The sequence below is a fragment of the Pan paniscus genome, chromosome 18, assembly GCF_029289425.2.
Source record: "Pan paniscus chromosome 18, NHGRI_mPanPan1-v2.0_pri, whole genome shotgun sequence".
Classification (NCBI taxonomy): domain Eukaryota; kingdom Metazoa; phylum Chordata; class Mammalia; order Primates; family Hominidae; genus Pan; species Pan paniscus.
Window position 1 is genome coordinate 31747434 of NC_073267.2, and position 20807 is coordinate 31768240.

At 47.0% G+C, this 20807-nt stretch overlaps 1 protein-coding gene across 1 annotated transcript; it reads left to right on the plus strand.

Moving 5' to 3' along the window:
- The first annotated feature begins 2452 nt into the window (after positions 1 to 2452).
- Positions 2453 to 20234, plus strand: LOC129394217 (nuclear pore complex-interacting protein family member B15-like). Its single transcript, XM_063597527.1, has 7 exons — positions 2453 to 4682; positions 8975 to 9157; positions 12784 to 12883; positions 13047 to 13191; positions 17310 to 17370; positions 17480 to 17515; positions 18866 to 20234. Exons 1-7 carry the CDS (start codon positions 4620 to 4622, stop codon positions 19661 to 19663), a joined length of 1386 nt encoding a protein of 461 aa, XP_063453597.1. The 5' UTR covers positions 2453 to 4619; the 3' UTR covers positions 19664 to 20234.
- The last annotated feature ends 573 nt before the right edge of the window (positions 20235 to 20807 follow it).

The following is a 20807-nucleotide window of genomic DNA, read 5'->3' on the forward strand; positions in this document are numbered from 1 at the left end:
ACATCAAAGAATTAGGTTTCTTCAGGGTTTTCTTTTTCAAGTCCTCATTGTTAAAGATCACTCACATTAGGGCCAGACACCACGACTCATGCCTGTAATCCCAGCACTTTGGGAGGCCAAGGCGGGCAGAGCACTTGAGGTGGGGAGTTTGAGACCAGCCCGGGCAACTTGGTGAAACCCCACCTCTACTGAAAAACATACAAAAATTAGCTGGGCGTGATGGTGCATGCCTGTAGTCCCAGCCACTTGGGAGGCTGAGGCATGAGAATCGCTTGAACCCAGGAGGCAGAGGTTGTAGTGAGCCAAGATCACATCAGCACACTCTAGCCTGGGTGACAGAGCGAGACTCTGACTCAAAAAATAAATAAAATAAATATCACTTACATTAGATATACCCAAGGGGTGTTCTATAGAGAGTTGGAAGCAGTGGTTATTGCAACAGGGGCACGGAAGTCATCTGGCTATGCCAGGATGCCCAGGGGATACTCGGGGTGGGTGGCATAGTGGTGCTGGGGACTCACCGCACAGGACGCTCTGATCGACGCACTGCCAGGAGTAGCGCTCTGTCTTGGGGCTGCAGCCGGCCTCCTCAGCTCGAGTGTAACAACAGTCGTGGCCATGGCAGCACCTGCGGATGTCACATGGGCAGGACAGCAGGTGGGTGAAGCTCTCTCCTGGCCCTCCTCTCTTGCCAGGACCATGGGTGACTGAAGACCCCCAGGGAGGCACAGCATCCTCTTATCTAAGTTTTTTTTGTTTTTTTTTTAAGAGACAGGGTCTTTCTCTGTCGCCCAGGCTGGACTGCAGAGGCACAGTCATAGCTCACGGCAGCCTTGAACTCCTGGGCTCAAGCGATCCTCCTACTTCAGTGTCCCAAGTAGCTGAGACTACAGGCACACGCCAGCATGCCCGGCTGGTTTTTTAATTTGTATTTCCTTTGAGACAGCGTATCTCTCTGTTGCTCAGGCTGGAGTGCAATGGCTCAATCAGCTCACTTTAGCCTTGAACTCCTGGGCTCAAGTGATGCTGCCACCTCAACCTCCCAAGTATGCTACTACAGGAACACAAACTCCTTTTTTAAATTTTTTGTGGATATGGGGGTCTCACTATGTTGCCTAGGCTGGTCTCGAACTCCCAGGCTCAAGCAGTCCTCCTACCTCAGCCTCCCCAAATGCTGGGATTACAGGTGGGAGCTACTGTATGCCTGGCCTTATCTAAGCTGTTTCCCTGAAAATCCCCGACTTGGGTAATGATTCCATTGGCCCCACCATGACCTGTCCTGCCTTCCTGGCTGTGCCCAAGCTTGGTCCCTGCCTGCCTGCCTGCCTGCCTCACTCTCTGGGTCTCGAGCTTCTGTGACACATGACTCCTCTCTCTTCCTGGAGTGATCCAAGCCCTGCCACTTCCTGACTTTGCCCACACTGTACCCTCTGCCTGGGGCAACTTCATGTCTGCCCATTGACCCTTAGGCCTCAGCCCAGGCACAAGCCCCTGCCTCCGGAGGTCATCCAGGCCTCACCAGGCTACACCCTCTCGTAAAATTGGATTCCCTCCCTTCAGGGCAGGTTTATAATGAAATCCTCCTCAGAGGCCAGGTGCGCTGACACCCATCTGTAATCCCAGCACTTTGGGAGGCTGAGGTGGGAGGATCACTTGAGGCCAGGGGGTCGAGACCAGCCTGGGCAACATAAGAGCGACTCTTGTCTCTATAACAAATTTAAAAATTAGCTCACCAGGCCAGGCTCAGTGGCTCATGCCTGTAATCCCAACACTTCGAGAGGCCGAGGCAGGTGGATCACGAGGTCAGGAGTTCGAGAGCAGCCTGACCAACATGGCGAAACCCTGTCTCTACTAAACATACAAAATTAGCCAGGCATGGTGGCACGCACCTGTAATCCCAGCTACTCGGGAGGCTGAGGTAGGAGAATTGCTTGAACCCAGGAGGTGGAGGTTGCGGTGAGCCAAGATCATGCCGTTGCAGTCCAGCCTGAGCAACAGAGCAAGACTCTGTCTCGAGAGAATAAAAACACACAAAAAATTAACTCGCCATGATGGCACATGCCTATAGTCCTAGCTACTTGGGAGGCTGAGGTGGGAGGATTCCCTTCAGCCCAGGAGTTTGAGGCTGCAGTGAGCCACTATGATTGTGCCACTGCACTCTAACCTGGGCAAAAGCGAGACCCCAGGCTAGAGTGCATGATTTTGGGTCACTGCAACCTCCACCTCCCAGGTTCAAGTGATTCTCCTGCCTCAGCCTCTTGAGTAGCTGGGACTACAGGCATGTGCCACCACGCCTGGGTAATTTTTGTATTTTTAGTAGAGACAGGGTTTAGTAGAGACCATGGTGAAACCCCGTCTCCATAAAACAAATCTCTACTAACCCCATCTCTACAGAAAACAGCTGGGCGTGGTAGTGCACACCTGTAATTCCAGCTACTTGGGAGGCTGAGGCACGAGAATCATTTGCATCTTGGAGGCAGAGTTTGCAGTGAGCTGACATCGCACCACTGCACTCCAGCTGGGATGACAGAGCAAGACCCTGTCTCAAAAATAAGAAAAAGGAACAAACAACAGCAACGACAACAAAAAAACCTCTGTGTCAATCACAGCCTTCGAGCTAGGGGAGAGGTGGCCGAATTCTGCCCTCTGCTAACTGACTATAGCTTTGTGGAAATGGGTGAGTGGCATGCCCTTTTGAGCCTCAGGGCCCCATCTGTAAAATGGGCATAACCGTCATGCCCGTCTTTAAGAACTGCCTTGGGGGTAAATGAGTGGAGCTCATGGAAAGATCTCAGCCCACAACCTTCCACAGAACAGGCGCTTCTCACAAAGTAAGTAGCAGGAGTGCAGAGGCTGCAGGCATGAATCCAGCCAGACTGCCTGGGTTCAAGTCCCAGCTCCCACGTCTTGGTAACTATGTGGCCTCAGACAAGTTACTTAACATTTCTTTTTTTTTTTTTTTTTTTTCAGAAGGAGTTTTGCTCTGTCACCCAGGTTGGAGTGCAGTGGTGTGATCTCGGCTCATTGCAACCTCTGCCTCCCGGGTTCAAGCAATTCTCTTGCCTCAGCTTCCTGAGTAGCTGGAATTACAGGCACCTGCCACCACACACAGCTAATTTTTGTATTTTTAGTAGAGACGGGGTTTCACCATGTTGGCCAGGATGATCTCGAACTCCTAACCTCGTGATCCGCCTGCCTCAGCCTCCCAAAGTGCTGGGATTACAGGCGTGAGCCACCATGCCCAGCCAAATCTAGGGCCAGAACATAGCTGCAGCGTATAAAAAGAATTGAATTCCATACTTTTGTTAACCCTGTTTTTTGTTTGTTTGTAGTTGTTGCTGTTTTTGAGACAGAGTCTCGCTCTGTCGCCTAGGCTGGAGTGCAGTGGTGCAATCTCGGCTCACTGCAGACTCTGCCTCCCGGGTTCAAACTATTCTCCTGCCTCAGCCTCCCAAGTAGGTGGGACTACAGGTGCCCACCACCACACCTGGCTAATTTTTGTGTTTTATTAGAGACAGGGTTTCACCATATTGGCCAGGCTGGTCTGGAACTCCTGACCTTGTGATCCGCCCACCTCGGCCTCCCAAAGTGCTGGGATTACAGGCGTGAGCCACCACACCCAGCCCCTGTTTTGTTTTTGTTTTGCTTGCTTCTTAGGGTTGTTTTTCTATTTATGGTAAAGGCATTGGCTTTCCATTTGTAGCATCAATAGAATATTTCCTGTTTACAATAACCTTATGTCATAGTAAATGGTAAAGGGATTTAAAGCAGTGGTTTTCAGCTGCCAGAGGCCTGAGAGAGTTTGGGCATACTCTGTGTGATCGGGCAGAAGGCCTGTGGGAAGTTTAGCAGAGGACAGGGCCAGGAAAGGCGATGGACAGTGGGGGTCTGTCCTGGTCACCAGGCCCCTGGGTCCTGCCCACCTGCTTGGAGCTCCCCACCCATCACACATGATGCTGCCAAGCCCTCTGGGTATTGTGGGCAAATACCTTAGGAGAGAAGCTGATGAACTTTGTTTCTTGAAATGCACAGATTCCTTGGACATCCCTGAGAGGTCAATCATGAAAGTCAACTTGGTTTTCTCCCCCTCATTTGGGTTCAGAATTTAAAGTCCACACACACAGGCAGTAAGATGATATAGATACGGACATCATCACTCGGTTTCGGATGTTAAAATGTCTAGGTGGGTTAGGGGTGATTTGCAATCACACAACCTTGTGGCACAAAGAGGAATTCCCAGGCCAGAGGGAGACATTTTATTGCCATGTTATGATCTTATCATTGAGTTGAAAGGCAATCTTGTTTCATTTTGGATTCTTTCTTATGTTTATGTCTTATAAGGGCACTTTGAATTTCCAAGCAAATAATAATTTTGAATTAGCTTTTAATCATTGACTTCTAGCACAGTTATATGATCAGAAACATGCTGTGTGATTTGATTGCTCTCAAATATATTGAGATTTGCTGGAACAAAATAAGTCAGGTTAATTTTTGTAAATGTACCATGCATGCTTAAAATGAATGTATCTACATTTGTTCCTGAGATACAGGTTGATGGACGGATGGCTACATGGATGTGATGGAGATGGTTTACTATCGGGACCTTCCGCATCCTGCTGATGTTTTGTTGCTTAGGATATGAATGGCTGAGCGGAGGCTGTAAAACCTGGCACCCTGCTTGGGTATGAGGTTCTTCCTGCCATCCTGCCATCATTTGTTTTTTATGTTTTGTCACCAAAAGTGACCTTGAGGAACCCTGGGAGCTCAGGAAGGAAGGAGCGCCCAGAAGCAGGGACAGGGAGCTGGTTGGGGAGGACCAGAAATCAGGTTTGTGAAGGTTCCAGAGAGGACCTGTCCTTGCGAGGAGTGTGGGAGACTGAGATGGGGGAGGGGTCATTGGAATGATGCGGGCGCTACTTGGCGTTGTCCATTGTGAGGCACCACCGGGGTCATCAGGGATTGGTGGAGAGGGAGTATAAAGCCCCAGGGTTGCCAAGGGAGGGCCCAGACCGAAGAAGGTTTGGTGGATAGCAGAACCTTTTTGTCTCCCTCTAATTGCTCCTAAGCCTCACGCTCCCTTGCCCCGCGTGTCCTGTTGCTTCCCTGATCTTCTCCGTGACCTGTAGCTAAACCTTCCACCAGCGCTTGAGAACTTAATTTGAACCGGATCCTTTCCCAGACCCCTTTCTTCTTCTCCTCGTCCTCCTCCTCCACCTCCTCCAGGTGCCCAACAGCCCCCTTCTCCTCCTTTCCCTTCCCTTACTTCCCCCTTCCCCTCCCCTTCCCCTCCCCCTCCCCTCCCCCTCCCCAACACAGATCCGGCCCCGGTCCCCGTCCCCTTCCCTCCCCCCTGCCCTAAGCCACCTCCACCTCTGTCCTGGCCGCCTCAGGGCGCCCTGAAAGGACCAGGACATGCGGCTGCGGTGGTGGCTCCTCTTTTGGCTCCTGCTGGGATTTATCAGCCATCATCCCACCCCTGTGAGTAGACGCTGGACCCGCGGGGTTTCTTCCTTTTTACTGGGCTGTGTCACGCGGCATGAAATTACACAGCTCAGGCCTGTAATCCCAGCACTTTAGGGGGCCGAGGTGTGGGCAGATCACTCGAGTCCAGGAGTTGAAGAGTAGCCAGGGCATCATAGCGAAACCCCATCTCTACAAAAAATTCCAAAAAAGATTAGTTGGGCCTGGTGGTGCGTACCTGTTATCCCAGTTACTGGAGAGGCTGAGGTGGGAGGATCGCTTGGGCCCAGGAGCTGGACGTTGCAGTGAGCCGAGATGGCCCCGCTGCACTCTTGTCTCTAACAAACAAGATGGACCAAAACAAAGTGAAATGTCATTTGATTTGTGTCATCTGGTTTGATGACTTTTTTTTTTTTTTTTTTAGACAGAGTCTCACTCTGTCGCCCAGGCTGGAGTGCAGTGGCAAGATCTCGGCTCACTGCAACCTCCGCTTCCGGGGTTCAAGCAATTGTCCTGCCTCAGCCTCCTGAGTAGCTCAGATTACAACGCCTGCCTAATTTTTGTATTTTTAGTAGACCACCACGCCTGGCTAATTTTTGTATTTTTAGTAGAGACGGGGTTTCACCATGTTCGCCAGGATGGTCTCCATCTCTTGACCTCGTGATCTGCCTGCCTCGGCCTCCCAGTGCTGGGATTACAGGCGTGAACCACCGCGCCTGGCCAAAATATGTAACCTAAAGTGTAAGTTTACTAACTTTGGAAAGTACATACACCAGCATAAACCAACCCCCTTTCAAGATCTACATTATTTTATTTATTCATTTATTTTTTTGAGACAGTTCCTCCCTTGTTGCCCAGGCTGGAGTGCAATGGGGCAATATCAGCTCACCGCAACCTCTGCTTCCCAGGTTCGAGCGATTCTCCTGCCTCAGCCTCCCGAGTGGCTGGGATTACAGACATGTGCCGCCACTCCCAGCTAATTTTGTATTTTTAGTAGAGATAGGGTTTCTCCATGTTGGTCAGGCTGGTTTTGAACTCCCGACCTCAGGTGATCCGCCCGCCTCAGCCTCCCAAAGCGTTGGGATTACAGGCGTGAACCACCGTGCCCAGCCAAGATCTACACTATTATGTCACCCCAGAAAGTGAACTCTCACTCTTCCCAGCCAGTCTCTTTCTTATCATAGGTTAGCTTGCTTATTCTGGAATTTCGCGTCTACAGATGCATGCCATGCCATAGGTACTCTTTTGTGTCTGCTTTGTTCTGCTCAACACCATGTTTCTGAAATCATTACCATTGTTGTATGGTTCTCTAACTCCATCATTTCCATTTCAGACTCAGCATATGCGCAGTTCAACCTGATGAAGGGCTATCTCTGTTTAATTCACCATCTTGAAAGAAACATTTAAAATTGAGATGTTTTCAAGAATATATAGTTAAATCCTGAGGAATCGATGTAGAAATGTTATCACAAGCTGTCTGAACTTACTCAGGGGAAGTCTTCATCTTCACTCACATAAGAGTCTAATGGAATTAATATCAACAATCTTAGAGAAATCCCACACTATTCATGCCATTTTCATGATCTCCGCCTTGGTAAATTTTTTTTGAGACAGTCTCGCTCTGTCACCCAGGCTGAAGTGCAGTGGTGTGATCTCGGCTCACTGCAACCTCTGCCTCCCAGGTTCAAGTGATTCTTCTGCCTCAGCCTCCCAAGTAGCTGGAACTCTAGGCGCGTGCCACCATGCCCTGCTAATTTTTTGTAATTTTAGTAGAGATGGGTTTCACCGTGTTAGCTAGGATGGTCTCAATCTCCTGATCTCGTGGTCCACCCACCTCGGCTTCCCAAAGTGCTGGGATTGCAGGCGTGAGCCACCACGCCCGGCCCACCTTGTTAATTTTTAAGCACTAAAATTTGATACTTATTTGTGAATGAAGTAATCTCTTCATTGTATTTTTTTTTTTTTTTACTTATGCTGAGCTTTAAATGACAAAGATTCATATAATCCAAGAGAGAAGTATTATTTAGAGGGATTCTTTTACCATGTGATATATAACAAATGCATCCAATGTTATACATCAATTTAAAAAACAAGTAAATAACTTTAAAGAAAAGATAACTACTGTCCAGGTGCAGTGGCTCACACCTGTATTCCCAGCACTTTGGGAGGCCGAGGCAGGTGGATCATGAGGTCAGGAGTTGGAGACCAGCCTGGCCAAGATGGTGAAACCCTGTTTGTACTAAAAATACAAAAATTAGCCGAGTGCGGTGGCAGGCGCCTGTAATCCCAGTTACTCAGTAGCTGAGGCAGGAGAATCGCTTGAACCCGGGAGGCGGAGGTTGCAGTGAGCTGAGATCATGCCACTGCAATCTAGCCTGGGTGACAGAGCAAGACTTTGTCTCCAAACAAAAAGAAAAGATAATTACTTTATACTTAGCTTGTCTTAGCCATGAGTGACGGGCTGCATGTGGCCCAGGACAGTTTTGAATGCAGTTCAACACAAATTTGTAAACTTTCTTAAAACATTAGGAGATTTTGGCCAGGTACAGTGGCTCATGCCTGTAATCCCAGCACTTTGGGAGGCTGAGGCGGGCAGATTACCTGAGGTCAGGAGTTCGAGACCACCCTGGCCAACATGGCAAAACCCCATCTCCACAAAAAATACAAAAATTTGCTGAGTGCATTGTCAGGCACCTGTACTCCCAGCTACTCAGGAGGCTGAGGCAGGAGAATCACTTGAACCTGAGAGGCAGAGGTTGCAGTGAGCCGAGAGCACGCCACTGCACTCCAGCCTGGGTGACAGAGTGAGACCCCATCTCAAAAACAAAACACCAAAACAAAAACAAAAACAAAAACAAATGGCTGGGCACGGTGGCTCACACCTGTAATCCCAGTACTTTGGGAGGCCGAGGCAGGCAGATCGCCTATCAGGAGTTCAAGGCCAGACTGGCCAACATGGTGAAACCTCATCTCTACTAAAAATACAAAAATTAGTCGGGCATGGTGGCAGAGACCTGTAATCTCAGCTACTCGGGAGGCTGAGGGAGGAGAATGGCTTGAGCCCAGGAGCTGGAGGTTGCAGTGAGCCGAGATTGCACCACTGCACTCCAGCCTGGGCGACTGAGTGGAGCGGAACTCTGTCTCCAAAAAAAAAAAAAAAAGAATTTTTTTTTTAGATCATCAGCTATTGTTAGTGTTAGTGTATGTTATGTGTGGCTCAAGACAACTTTGCTTCTTTTAATATAGGCAGGGAAGTCAAAAGATTGGATATCCCTGCTTTATACCAAGAAAGACAGCACCCCACATTTGCGATGCCTAAAAACACTACCAGCCATCTGAAAAACATGAGACTTGTAACTTCTGTTCTTTTTTGTAGCAGTGGAATCCCACGGTGATGTCTGAGGGATGTGGTTACCTTTTGGAGGAGGTTGACGGTTTCTAAGGATGATTCTTTCTGAGTGAAATATTGTCGGTGTCGTTGACCTTTTCATTATTTCAATTATTATTATTCCAGGTTATCAACACTCTGGCTGTCTATCGTCATCGTGAGACTGACTTTTGTGGAGGAGTTCGAGACCACCCTGGCCAACATGGCAAAACCCCATCTCCACAAAAATTGGATAATTTGATAATTATCGTTATTGGGTTTCTGAGACCTTACACATTTACCATTCTCTTCTGCACAAATTACCTTTGTGTGAGTATACTAACTTTCTGTAGAGGTATACTTGTAATCACAAATAAGAATAAATTATATAAAACAATTCACATTTCTGGACTTCATTATGAATATGTGGTTTTACCCAAACAATCAGGGAAATGATTTATTAGCATAAGAATTATGAAAATGTCTGCCATTTACATTATGAAAATTAAATAGGTCGGTGTTTGTTTAATAGAATGTCAACAGAGCTTTTGGTCAAAAATAAGTTTTTTTAACCTTTGTGCTATTTATCACAAATGGAGTATGAGGTTTCGTCACTTAAATAGGAAATTCTTTCTAAACTCTTCTGCTTTATAGTTCTATCGTATGGGTGGAAGGAAAGCTTCCAATCTCCTCTCTGAAGATTCACTGCAGAAATGAGCTGACAACAGACAGCTTAACAGGAAAAGAAAAACCTAGAACAGGCATAAACATGGGAACCAGCTGAAAAATGAGACTGCTAGAAGGGCCGGATGGTTGATGCTTAAAGAGCACCCTCTTCTGAGGGGAGAGGGAGATAGATGGAGATGTAGGCCATTTAGAGGGGCAGCAAATGATTTTTAGGGGAAATGAAAGAGGCCAAGGAACAAACAATTGGCCTGAGACAAAGTTCCTCTGAGGTCATAGGGACGAGGTGACAAACTGCCGGAAGGTGAAGGGCAGAACAGCACTGCGTCTCATGATGCAGAGAAAGCCCCAGAGAATCTCTTAGAACTGCCCTCCAAGAGAATCGATGAAAAGTGTGTCTGGGCAGGGTAATTTTGAATGACATCATTCAAAGTGCATGTTCCCACTTGCAACCGGAGAGAGATCAGTATGTCAAAAGTCTGTACTTGGTAAGAATTTGGCTGCTAAGTTGTGCCATAATTTGTCTTTTGAGCCTTTTTTCCTTTGGGTAAGTTGAGCTCTACATTTTGTCTTGCCATTCATGACAGTAAAAATGTGGTTGTCTGGGGGCTGAACCTCCTTCTGAACAATGATCCAAGATAAAAGTACTAATACCACAATGCTTTTTTATATTCAAGGGAAGAGGAAGTATGTTTCAGTTTCACCACCTAGATAATTACACGTCATTTGGCACTGCCTTTCAAGATATGTAGAAAACAGAAAATATATGAGTTATGAAGATATCTAGGCACATTTAACATTCTCTATGCCACTTAGTCCTGAACAGAGAATTTTCGGTATAAATTGGAGGAAGCTTTTTTTTTTTTTTTTTTTTTTTCTTTTCTCACCCCCGAGACGAGTCTCCCTCTGTTGCCCAGGCTGGAGTATAATGGTGTGATCTCGGCTCACTGCAACCTCCACCTCCTGGCTTCAAGCGATTCCCCTGCCTCAGCCTCTCAAGTAGCTGGGATTACAGGTGCCCACCACCATGCCCAGCTAATTTTTGTATTTTTAGTAGAATCGGGGTTTTACCATGTTGGCCAGGCTAGTCTCAAAACCCGACCTCAAATGATCCACCCGCCTCAGCCTCCCAAAGTGCTGGGATTACAAGCGTGAGCCACCACGTGAGCCAGGGGAAGTTGTTAAATTTACCGCTTTTTAACAATTCCATTTAGGAAAGTTCAGTTGAGCTGTTGGACTTGGACAACTTCGCACCTCTCATCTTTGTCCTTGTCATCTAGTCATCTATACCATTACCTCCTAAGCAGGGACATCATGGGTGCCATGAAGCATTCATGCGTGATGGCATTTCTTTGCTTGTCATTTCTTCATGTGTTTAACATTTCTCCTAGCTCCAAACTGGGCCAGCTACCTTTCCTATGAAATCTAGCAGTAGTTGTGGGATTGACGTGGTTGCTCTTTTCATCTTTTTAGATTACCCATTGCTTCTCTCAAAATCCTAGTACATGACTTTTTTTTTTTATCCTATGTGCAGAAATCAGGAAAAAGCAAATTCTACAAAGAATTTGAAAGATACTATTTCAGGCCAGGTGTGGTGGCTCATGCCTGTAATCCCAGCACTTTGGGAGGCTGAGGCAGATAGATCACTTGAGGTCAGGAGTTCAAGACCAGATGGGCCAACATGGTGAAACCCCATCTCTACTGAAAAGACAAAAATTAGGCAGGCATGGTAGCAGGCACCTGTAATCCCAGCTACTTGGGAGGCCAAGGCACAAGAATCGCTTGAATCTGGGAGGTGGAGGTTGCCGTGAGCCAAGGTAGCGCCACTGCACTTCAGCATGGTTGAGAGTGACACTCCATCTCAAGAAAAAAGTCATTTCAATGACTACCTCAGGAGATTCATAGGTATCTGACCCACATCTGAGATGGGATTTGCATTGCATTTTCGCTATGATGAGAACAAATATTTAATATCTTCGAAGATTAAAAGCATACTGTGATAATATGGAAATCTTGGTGGAAATTCAGTCATTAGTGAGAATGTTTTGCGTTAAGTTCAAACCAGCCTCAATGAAGCTGATGTGAGGGAAGGGAAAGTGAACTCTGAGTAGAGCAGGGACAGAAGGAAGATGCTCCAGTGCAGATCAGGAAGGAGCAGGGGGTGAAATGTTACAAATTCTAGAACTCAGAGAGCTGAAGGTAATTACTTCCTTTTCAAGTTGTGAAACATGTTAACCTGTGGTAAAATACTTATAAAATGATAGTAACCATCTAACCATGTTGAAGTGTACAGTTCAGTTGTGTGAAGTATATTCATGTCATTTTTTTTTTTTTTTTGAGACGGAGTCTCACTCTGTCACCAGGCTGGAGTGCAGTGGTGGGATCTTGGCTCACTGCAACCTCTGCCTCCTGGGTTCAAGCAGTTCTCCTGCCTCAGCCTCCCGAGTAGCTGGGACTACAGGCGTGCATCACCATGCTCAGCTAATTTTTGTATTTTTAGTAGAGATGGAGTTTCACCATGTTGCCCAGGATGTTCTCCATCCCTTGACCTTGTGATTCACCCGCCTCAGCCTCCCAAAGTGCTGGGATTACAGGCGTGAGCTACCGCACCTGGCCTATTTTTTTTTTTTTTTGAGACAGAGTTTCAATTTTGTTGCCCAGGTTGGAGTGCAATGGCACAATCTCAGCTCACCACAACCTTTTCCTGCTGGGTTCACGTGATTCTCCTGCCTCAGCCTCCTGACTAGCTGGGATTACAGGCATGCACCACCATGCCTGGCTAATTTTGTATTTTTAGCAGAGACAGCATTTCTCCATGTTGGTGAGGCTGGTCTCAAACTCCCGACCTCAGGTGATCCGCCTGCCTCGGCCTCCCAAAGTGCTGGGATTACAGGAGTGAGCCACCGTGCCAGCCTCATGTCATTCTTGTGTGTGTGTGTGGGTGTGTGTGTGTGTGTGTGTGTGTGTGTGACAGAGTCTCATTCTGTCGCTCAGGCTGGAGTGCAGTGGTGTGATCTCGGCTCACTGTAACCTCTGCCTCCCAGCTTCAAACGGTTCTCTGCCTCAGCCTCCCGAGTAGCTCGGATTACAGGCGCCCGCTGCCATGCCCAGCTAATTTTTGTATTTTTAGTAGAGACGGGGTTTCACCATCTTGGCCAGGCTGGTCTTGAACTCCTGACCCCGTGATCCACCTGCCTTGGCCTCCCAAAGTACTGGGATTATACGCATGAGCCACCGTGCCCAGCCGTCATTCTTATATTATTATTTCCTAGGTGTATTTCCTGAAGACTATCTTCTGGTCTCGAAATGGACATGATGGATCCACGGATGTACAGCAGAGAGCCTGGAGGTCCAAACGACGTAGACAGGAAGGTATGGCTCTCTTGGAATCCCCATAGTGTGGAAATGAGTTTGCCCTGGAAAGGGAAAGAACAGCTTCTTTTCCTCAGGTTTCTCACCTTCTCTTCTCCTCACTCTCACCAAGGGCTGAGGTCCATTTGTATGCACACAAAGAAAAGAGTTTCTTCCTTTCCAGGAAATAAAATTGGCCTGAAAGACGTCATTACTCCATGGAGACATGTGGAAAGAAAATTTAGAGCGAAAATCCATAAGAGGAAGGTGACAACGAAAATCAACCATCATGACAAAATCAATGGAAAGAGGAAGACCGCCAGAAAACAGTAAGATGTGCCTTGACACAAATACTGTTGTATGAACCATGTGCCAATCAAAGTAGACAACTGTAAAGTCCTTGAGAATATTTTCTACAATATTTGTGGCAAATTCAGTGGGTTCAAAATTGAGTTTGTCCTTTCTGCTTCATTAGTTTAAGCTGTATAATTCCTTTCCCTTCCTACATTCTTGTTTGTCATTTTTTCGGGGGAAGAGGAGTTGCTAGTACTGGCATTGGTTTTCCTTTCTCTGTCTTTTTTTTTTTTTTTTTTTTTCCTGAGATGGAGCTTTGCTGTTGTTGCCCAGGCTGTAGTGCAATGGCACAATCTCAGCTCACTGCCTTTTGGGTTCAAGCAATTCTCCTGCCTCAGCCTCCCAAGTAGCTGGGATTACAGGTGCCCACCACCACGCCCAGCTAATTTTTGTATTTTTACTAGAGATGGGGTTTCACCATGTTGTCCAGGCTGGTCTCGAACTTCTGACCTCAGGTAATCCACCTGCCTCAGCCTCCAAAGTGCTGGGATTAGAGGCGTGAGCCACCACAGCCAGCCTTTTTTTGTTTTTTTTTTTAATTTTGAGATAGAGTCTCGCTCTGTCGCCCAGGCTGGAGTGCTATGGTGCAATCTTGGCTCACTGCAACCTCTGCTCCCAGTTTGAAGCAATTCTGCCTCAGCTTCCCGAGTAGCTTGGATTACAGGTGTGTGCCAGCACATTTGGCCAATTTTTTTTTTTTTTTTTTTTTTTTTGAGACAGAGTCTCACTGTGTCACCCAGGCTAGAGTGCAGTGGCATGATCTTGGCTCACAGCAACCTCCACCTCCCAGGTTCAAGCGATTCTTATCCCTCAGCCTCTTGAGTAGCTGGGACTACAGGCATATGCCACCATGCCCGGATAATTTTTGTATTTTTAGTAGAGGCGGGGTTTCACCATATTGGCCAAGCTGGTCTAGAACTCCTGACATCATGATCCACACACCTCGGCCTCCCAATGTGCTGGGATTACAGGCGTGAGCCACCGTGCCCGGCCAGATTTTTGTATTTTTAGTAGAGACAGGGGTTCACCATGTTGGCCAGGCTAGTCTTGAACTCCTGACCTCAGGTGATCTGCCGACCTCAGGTGATCTGCCTACCTCAGCCTCCCAGTGTGAGCCACCGCACCCAGCCTGGATTGTTGAATTCAATCCTTGGGTCACCTCCAGATTCATTTTCACAGTCTTTCATGTTTTGGTCATATTACATTGTATTTTGCTGCCATATGACTGATCTTTTTCTGTTAAATGTGAGATACTTGTTAAAAAAATATTTAGCAATGAATTGAGGCCTAGTAGCATGTTATCTTGCTGCAGAAGAGATGGGAGTCTACTTCTGGGGGATGGTCAGGGGTCCTCCATACAGGCTGCAATTGAGGTCGTCGGTGCAGGCTCAGTCCCTACAAAGGCCAGGGTATTTTCTGTCCACCTTTATTCTGATGCATGACTCTTCTGGGTCTCAACCAGAGCCAGTGGACTTCAGTATGGGTCGCTTTCATTGGCAGACCCTCAATCCACTTGTTTTCCATCTAATCCCATGCATGTGGGCAAAAGCTGCTGTGCTTCTTTGCATCTCAGTAGTTCCTTCTGGAATTCAGCAATGAAACTCAGGGAAATGGGTTCCAAATGCGAGGCTGACTTTCGTCCTGGGTTTCCTTCTTCTCCATCTTCACCTCATGTCTGTTTACTGCCATGTTAGCAATTTGATGTATTCAATCATGAGTTTTATATTCTGTTTGGTGTCCCCCATTGTTCTCATCGGAGATCAGAAGCTTCAGATGCACTTATGTCAACTCAAGAGTAGAATGCTTCCTTAGCTTCCCTCCAGAGTCAGGTTTTGTGTTTCTAGTTCCCAAGTGCACAGCAGGAGTAGTGATGTCCTCACTGGCTTCTCATTTGCATTAAACTGTGAGCTTCTTTAGCGTGGGGACAGGACCCTGCTCCCATTGCATTCTCAGCACCTCACCACACACTCCTTGTTGGAGGCCACTCCAGACAGCATGTGCTGAAGGATGCCCTGTGGTCAGAAACAAGTTCATGAACTTTCTCTTTGAAGTGTTTTTGTCCCTGTTTCCTAGCGTTCTGGGAATTTTACACATCCTTCCTATAAAACCAAGTATCAGGTGAGATCCTTAGGATCAGGACCATGAATCAAGTGGTGTGAGGGCAACACAGCAAACTTACCCTTTTTAGGCCATTTCCTTTTTCTGCCCTCAATCTCTGTGAACTGAACCTTGTTAAAGTCAGTCAACACCAGGGTGGATGGTTTGCCATTGTCACCTATTTTCAGGACATAACACCCGACTTAGGAGCCATTCCGATCATTTCTAATTCAATAGATGCGCCCAGCATTCAGATTGCCTTTTCTCTCAACCAGGATCTTTAAAGTCGATGACAAGAGTTCCAGTCCTGAATCATGGCAAAGTGCAGTAGTGAACTGCGGGGTTAATGACACCATATTCTGGAACGATCTCTCTATGGCTGATGGTCTCAGTTCCGGCATCAGCCTCTGACTGAGAATCAGGTCTCACACAGGAGGAGTCAGATGAGGAGCAATCCTCTGCTTCCGATGGAGTTAGTTGTGATGAATTGGTGAGGTCTGGTTTTTCACACTGAACTAAAATGAGCTTTCGCTGTGTCAAGCACAAGACTGACCCCAGAGACACACATAGTGCACCTCATAGAAGCTTTTAATAGTCTTTATATTTACTAAAGAATAGGACTAACTATGGAAGTATGAAGATGAGCTGGAAATGACAGGTGACTTGCCAGCAGGCCAGAGTGTGACTTTTTTTTGTCCCTCAATGGGAGGTGTCCATTCTCCCTTTGGTTGTGAGAATCAGTTGGTTCATTTGTGGGAAGGTTGCAGGGGGGATCTTTGAATCACAGCCTTCAGATGCCAGAAGGGCAGAGGGAATCCCACACGGGCTGGTGGATCATGTGTGTGCATTTCTCTCCCTTCTAATCTGAGGAAACTAAGCATGAAAGAATGTGAGCATGCAGAAAAGGAGAGGCAGGTATCAGAGGCAGAGGAAAATGGGAAATTGGATATGAAAGAAATACACACCTACAAGTGAGTTCAGAAACTGAACCCCACCCTCTTGGGAAACGCCCATTGGAGTGTTGTTTTTAACCTTTGTACAGTGTTTAGACCCAGTAAATGCAGAAATAGAAACAAATGGTCAGAAGACATATCGAGAGAGAGAGAGAGAGAGAGAGAGAGAGTTCACAAAACAGAAAACAAAGTACCTTAATATTTACCACTGACCAAAAGATGTGAAGCAGCAAAATGTCTCCTGACCCCATTGCCAGCTAGACTGTGTGTGGAAACTCGGTTCATACCAGCCATTCTAGGGGTGGGGTGAGTTGTTGTCATCCTTAGGAAAGTGTGTTGTTGTAGGATCAACCACATCCTTCAAAAGGACTATGCCTGTTTATAAGCCCAGCTGTTTCTGCCCTGTGAAACACGGTAAGGATATTAATACAAAGAGAATGCAGCTTTATGATAAAAGATGCTCAATGAAGGATGAATTAGGGATATACTGAGAATGGGGAAGGAAACTATCATCTCAGAAGTCAGCAGGCAGTAAGCAAGAGGAGGAATCAATATAGCAACAGTTTGGATCAGACCGTACAGTTTTTTTGTTTTTGTTTTTGTTTTTCTGAGATGGAGTCTCGCTGTGTCACCCAGGCTGGAGTGCAATGACGTGATCTTGGCTCACTGCAACCTCCGCCTCCCAGGTTCAAGTGATTCCCCTGCCTCAGCCTCCCGAGTAGCTGGGATTACAGGTGCCTGCCACCACGCCCGGCTAATCTTTTGTATTTTTAGTAGAGACGGGGTTTCACCGTATTAGCCAGGATGGTCTCAATCTCCTGACCTCGTGATCCATCTGCCTCGCCCTCCCAGAGTGCTGGGACTACAGGCATCAGCCACCGCGACCGGCTCAGACTGTACTCTTATAGCCATCTGAAATACGTTTTCTAGGTACAGATAGATTGTGTAAGGGTACAGTTGTGAGGATAACAGAAACATGGCAGATTATTTAAAATCATCCTGAAAGTGGTGCTTTATCTGATGAAAGTGATTGTAATCCATAGGAAAATGTTTCAACGTGCGCAAGAGTTGCGGCGGCGGGCAGAGGACTACCACAAATGCAAAGTAAGGAGCTTCCTCCCCGCAGTTGCAGGATAGTTCAGTGCTGATGCAGATGATGCCACGGCTCTTAGACTCTCTCAACATTCAGTTTCTCATGTGTTGGCTTTTTCAGATCCCCCCTTCTGCAAGAAAGCCTCTTTGCAACCGGGTAAGTTTGTTTGTTTTCCTTGCTTTTGAACATAGTCTGCCAGGTCAGGACATGGATACATTTTTCTCCCTACAGCTCTGTGCTCAAGCCCTGCAGAGGGAGATGGCAGAGAGAAAGGCTGCCTACAAGCATCACAGTCCCATCCCTGTTGGTAACCGTGTTGTGCAAAAACACCTTCATCCCCACCCAGTGGGGCCCCTGATCTAATATTCAAAGTGTCAGAGGTTCCATATTTGTAATAGCAAATGGGCCCTGACTGTAAATTAGTGAAGAGTGAATGTAACTTATTACCCACAGGGACAATTCCAAATGAAGGCCTTAAATGATGCTCAGCTAAGCTGGTTCTTGTGTGGCCTCTGTACCTTCAAAAGCTGCCGAGTCCTATGATTACACGTGATGGGACTTGTACACTTGAAGTGAAACACAGTTTTAAAACTTGCATTGTTTAGAATTCCCACCTCATTTTTCCATGGACAAAAGTATTCTTTATGTCCTAGTGCACTTACAATTTGGTATTACCTGGGAGTGAAAAGAAATATTGCAGCCATGCCTAACTGACTTCTTGAGGTAAGATTGTTCTGTCAGAAAACCCTCTCCCAGTTCCCCTGCAGCTCTTCAGGAATCCACATCTCTCCAGAGCTCTTTGTTCTCATGGGTGGCACCTCCAGAGTGAAGAAGATCCTTTGTCAAGAAGGGAAACAGAGGGGAAATGAGAGGGTCCTGCAGGCAGAGCTGGAATCAACTTCCACTCTGCCTCTTGCAAGCTGTGTGACCCTGGGCACAATTTCTCCTTCCTCTGGAAACCTCTGTTTTCTTAGATTTGGAGCAGGGTGGTCACACTGACCTTGCAGAGTTCTGAGAATCAGAGACAGAACATAAAAGGCCTGGAAAACATTCTCCAAAAAGAAGCTGCAACATGTGTGGACAATGGGCTTTTCATGCCTCTCTTACTGTCTGTTGACCTGGTGCAAGAAACATGCTCTGGTGATGGCTGTGAGGGAGGAATGAGGATAGACATAGACACTCCTGTGTCTCAAACATGCTTCTTTATTACTCTGTTATGACTCTGTCTTCCCTGGGGCAGGACCCCAGCCTGCCTACATTTGCAGACAGACACAGTGGCATGTGGAGACAACAGTGTGTCCCAATGACTTTTCTTTACCCCCCAGCTGTCAGCAGTACTCAGTGGAAGGGTGATATTATGACACTGATACTGCTATTTTGAAACCTGGAGGATGGAAAGGTGCAAAAATCTATCACCAGCAACAGAAGGTGCAGACCGTGTTGGTGGCAGTAATTTTGTCCATCAAATGAATATGTGTGAAAACATTCCCTTCTTCGGCCCTACAGGTCAGAATGGCGGCAGCGGAGCATCGTCATTCTTCAGGATTGCCCTACTGGCCCTACCTCACAGCTGAAACTTTAAAAAACAGGATGGGCCGCCAGCCACCTCCTCCAACTCAACAACGTTCTATAACGGATAACTCCCTGAGCCTCAAGACACCTCCCGAATGTCTCCTTCGTCCCCTGCCACCCTCAGTGGATGATAATATCAAGGAGTGTCCTCTTGCTCCTCTTCCACCCTCTCCTCTTCCACCCTCAGTGGATGATAATCTGAACGGGTGTCTCCTTATCCCTCTTCCACCCTCTCCTCTTCCACCCTCAGTGGATGATAATCTGAAGGAGTGTCTCCTTGCTCCTCTTCCACCCTCTCCTCTTCCACCCTCAGTGGATGATAATCTTAAGGAGTGTCTCCTTGCTCCTCTTCCACCCTCTCCTCTTCCACCCTCAGTGGATGATAATCTGAAGGAGTGTCTCCTTGCTCCTCTTCCACCCTCTCCTCTTCCACCCTCAGTGGATGATAATCTGAAGACTCCTCCCTTAGCTACTCAGGAGGCTGAGGCGGAAAAACCACCGAAACCCAAGAGGTGGAGGGTGGATGAGGTGGAACAATCACCAAAACCCAAGAGGCGGAGGGCGGATGAGGTGGAACAATCGCCCAAGCCCAAGAGGCAGAGGGAGGCCGAGACACAATTACCCAAACCCAAGAGGCGGAGGTTGAGTAAGCTGAGAACACGCCATTGCACTCAAGCCTGGGCAATAAGAATAAATCCGTGGGTCGAAAAAAAGAAAAAAATCAAAAAATAAAACAAAACCCACACTCCAAAAACAAACTAACAAAGAATAAATAAATAATATAAAAATAAAATAAATACTGCAGTCCTTATGTTATTGCTTTGTTTCAGTATCTGGTATGATTGCCTGAGGGACCTGAGGTTCTTAATTAATTGTGGGGTTTTTTTTTTAATCTTTAGAAGTGGTTGGTTATGTAAAATATTATTATTATTATTATTATTATTTTTTTTTTTTTTTTTGAGACTGGGTTTTGCTCTGTCACCCAGGCAGGAGTACAGTGGCTCGATCACAACTCACTGCAGCCTCAACCTCCTGGGCTTCAAGCAATCCTCCTGCCTCAGCCTCCCAAGTAGCTGGGATCACAGATGCGTGCCACCACACCTGGCCAATGTTAAAAAATCCTTTAACTTTTTTGTAGAGATGCACTCCTGGACTCAAGCGATCCTCCTACTGGTCCCGACCACCAGCCTCTTTCTGATAAACATTTACACTGTTTATTATCTGATGCCATTTCTATCTTCTTCCTTGTCATCCAGACATCAAAGAATTAGGTTTCTTCAGGGTTTTCTTTTTCAAGTCCTCATTGTTAAAGATCACTCACATTAGGGCCAGACACCACGACTCATGCCTGTAATCCCAGCACTTTGGGAGGCCAAGGCGGGCAGAGCACTTGAGGTGGGGAGTTTGAGACCAGCCCGGGCAACTTGGTGAAACCCCACCTCTACTGAAAAACATACAAAAATTAGCTGGGCGTGATGGTGCATGCCTGTAGTCCCAGCCACTTGGGAGGCTGAGGCATGAGAATCGCTTGAACCCAGGAGGCAGAGGTTGTAGTGAGCCAAGATCACATCAGCACACTCTAGCCTGGGTGACAGAGCGAGACTCTGACTCAAAAAATAAATAAAATAAATATCACTTACATTAGATATACCCAAGGGGTGTTCTATAGAGAGTTGGAAGCAGTGGTTATTGCAACAGGGGCACGGAAGTCATCTGGCTATGCCAGGATGCCCAGGGGATACTCGGGGTGGGTGGCATAGTGGTGCTGGGGACTCACCGCACAGGACGCTCTGATTGACGCACTGCCGGGAGTAGCGCTCTGTCTTGGGGCTGCAGCCGGCCTCCTCAGCTCGAGTGTAACAACAGTCGTGGCCAT

Excerpts from the sequence above, each read along its gene's own strand:
- LOC129394217 (XM_063597527.1), top strand. The coding sequence starts at position 4,620 with ATGTTTTGTTGCTTAGGATATGAATGGCTGAGCGGAGGCTGTAAAACC. Across the intron at positions 9,158-12,783 it reads TCTGCACAAATTACCTTTGT|GTGTATTTCCTGAAGACTAT; the intron begins GTGAGTATACTA and ends ATTATTTCCTAG. Across the intron at positions 12,884-13,046 it reads CAAACGACGTAGACAGGAAG|GAAATAAAATTGGCCTGAAA; the intron begins GTATGGCTCTCT and ends CTTCCTTTCCAG.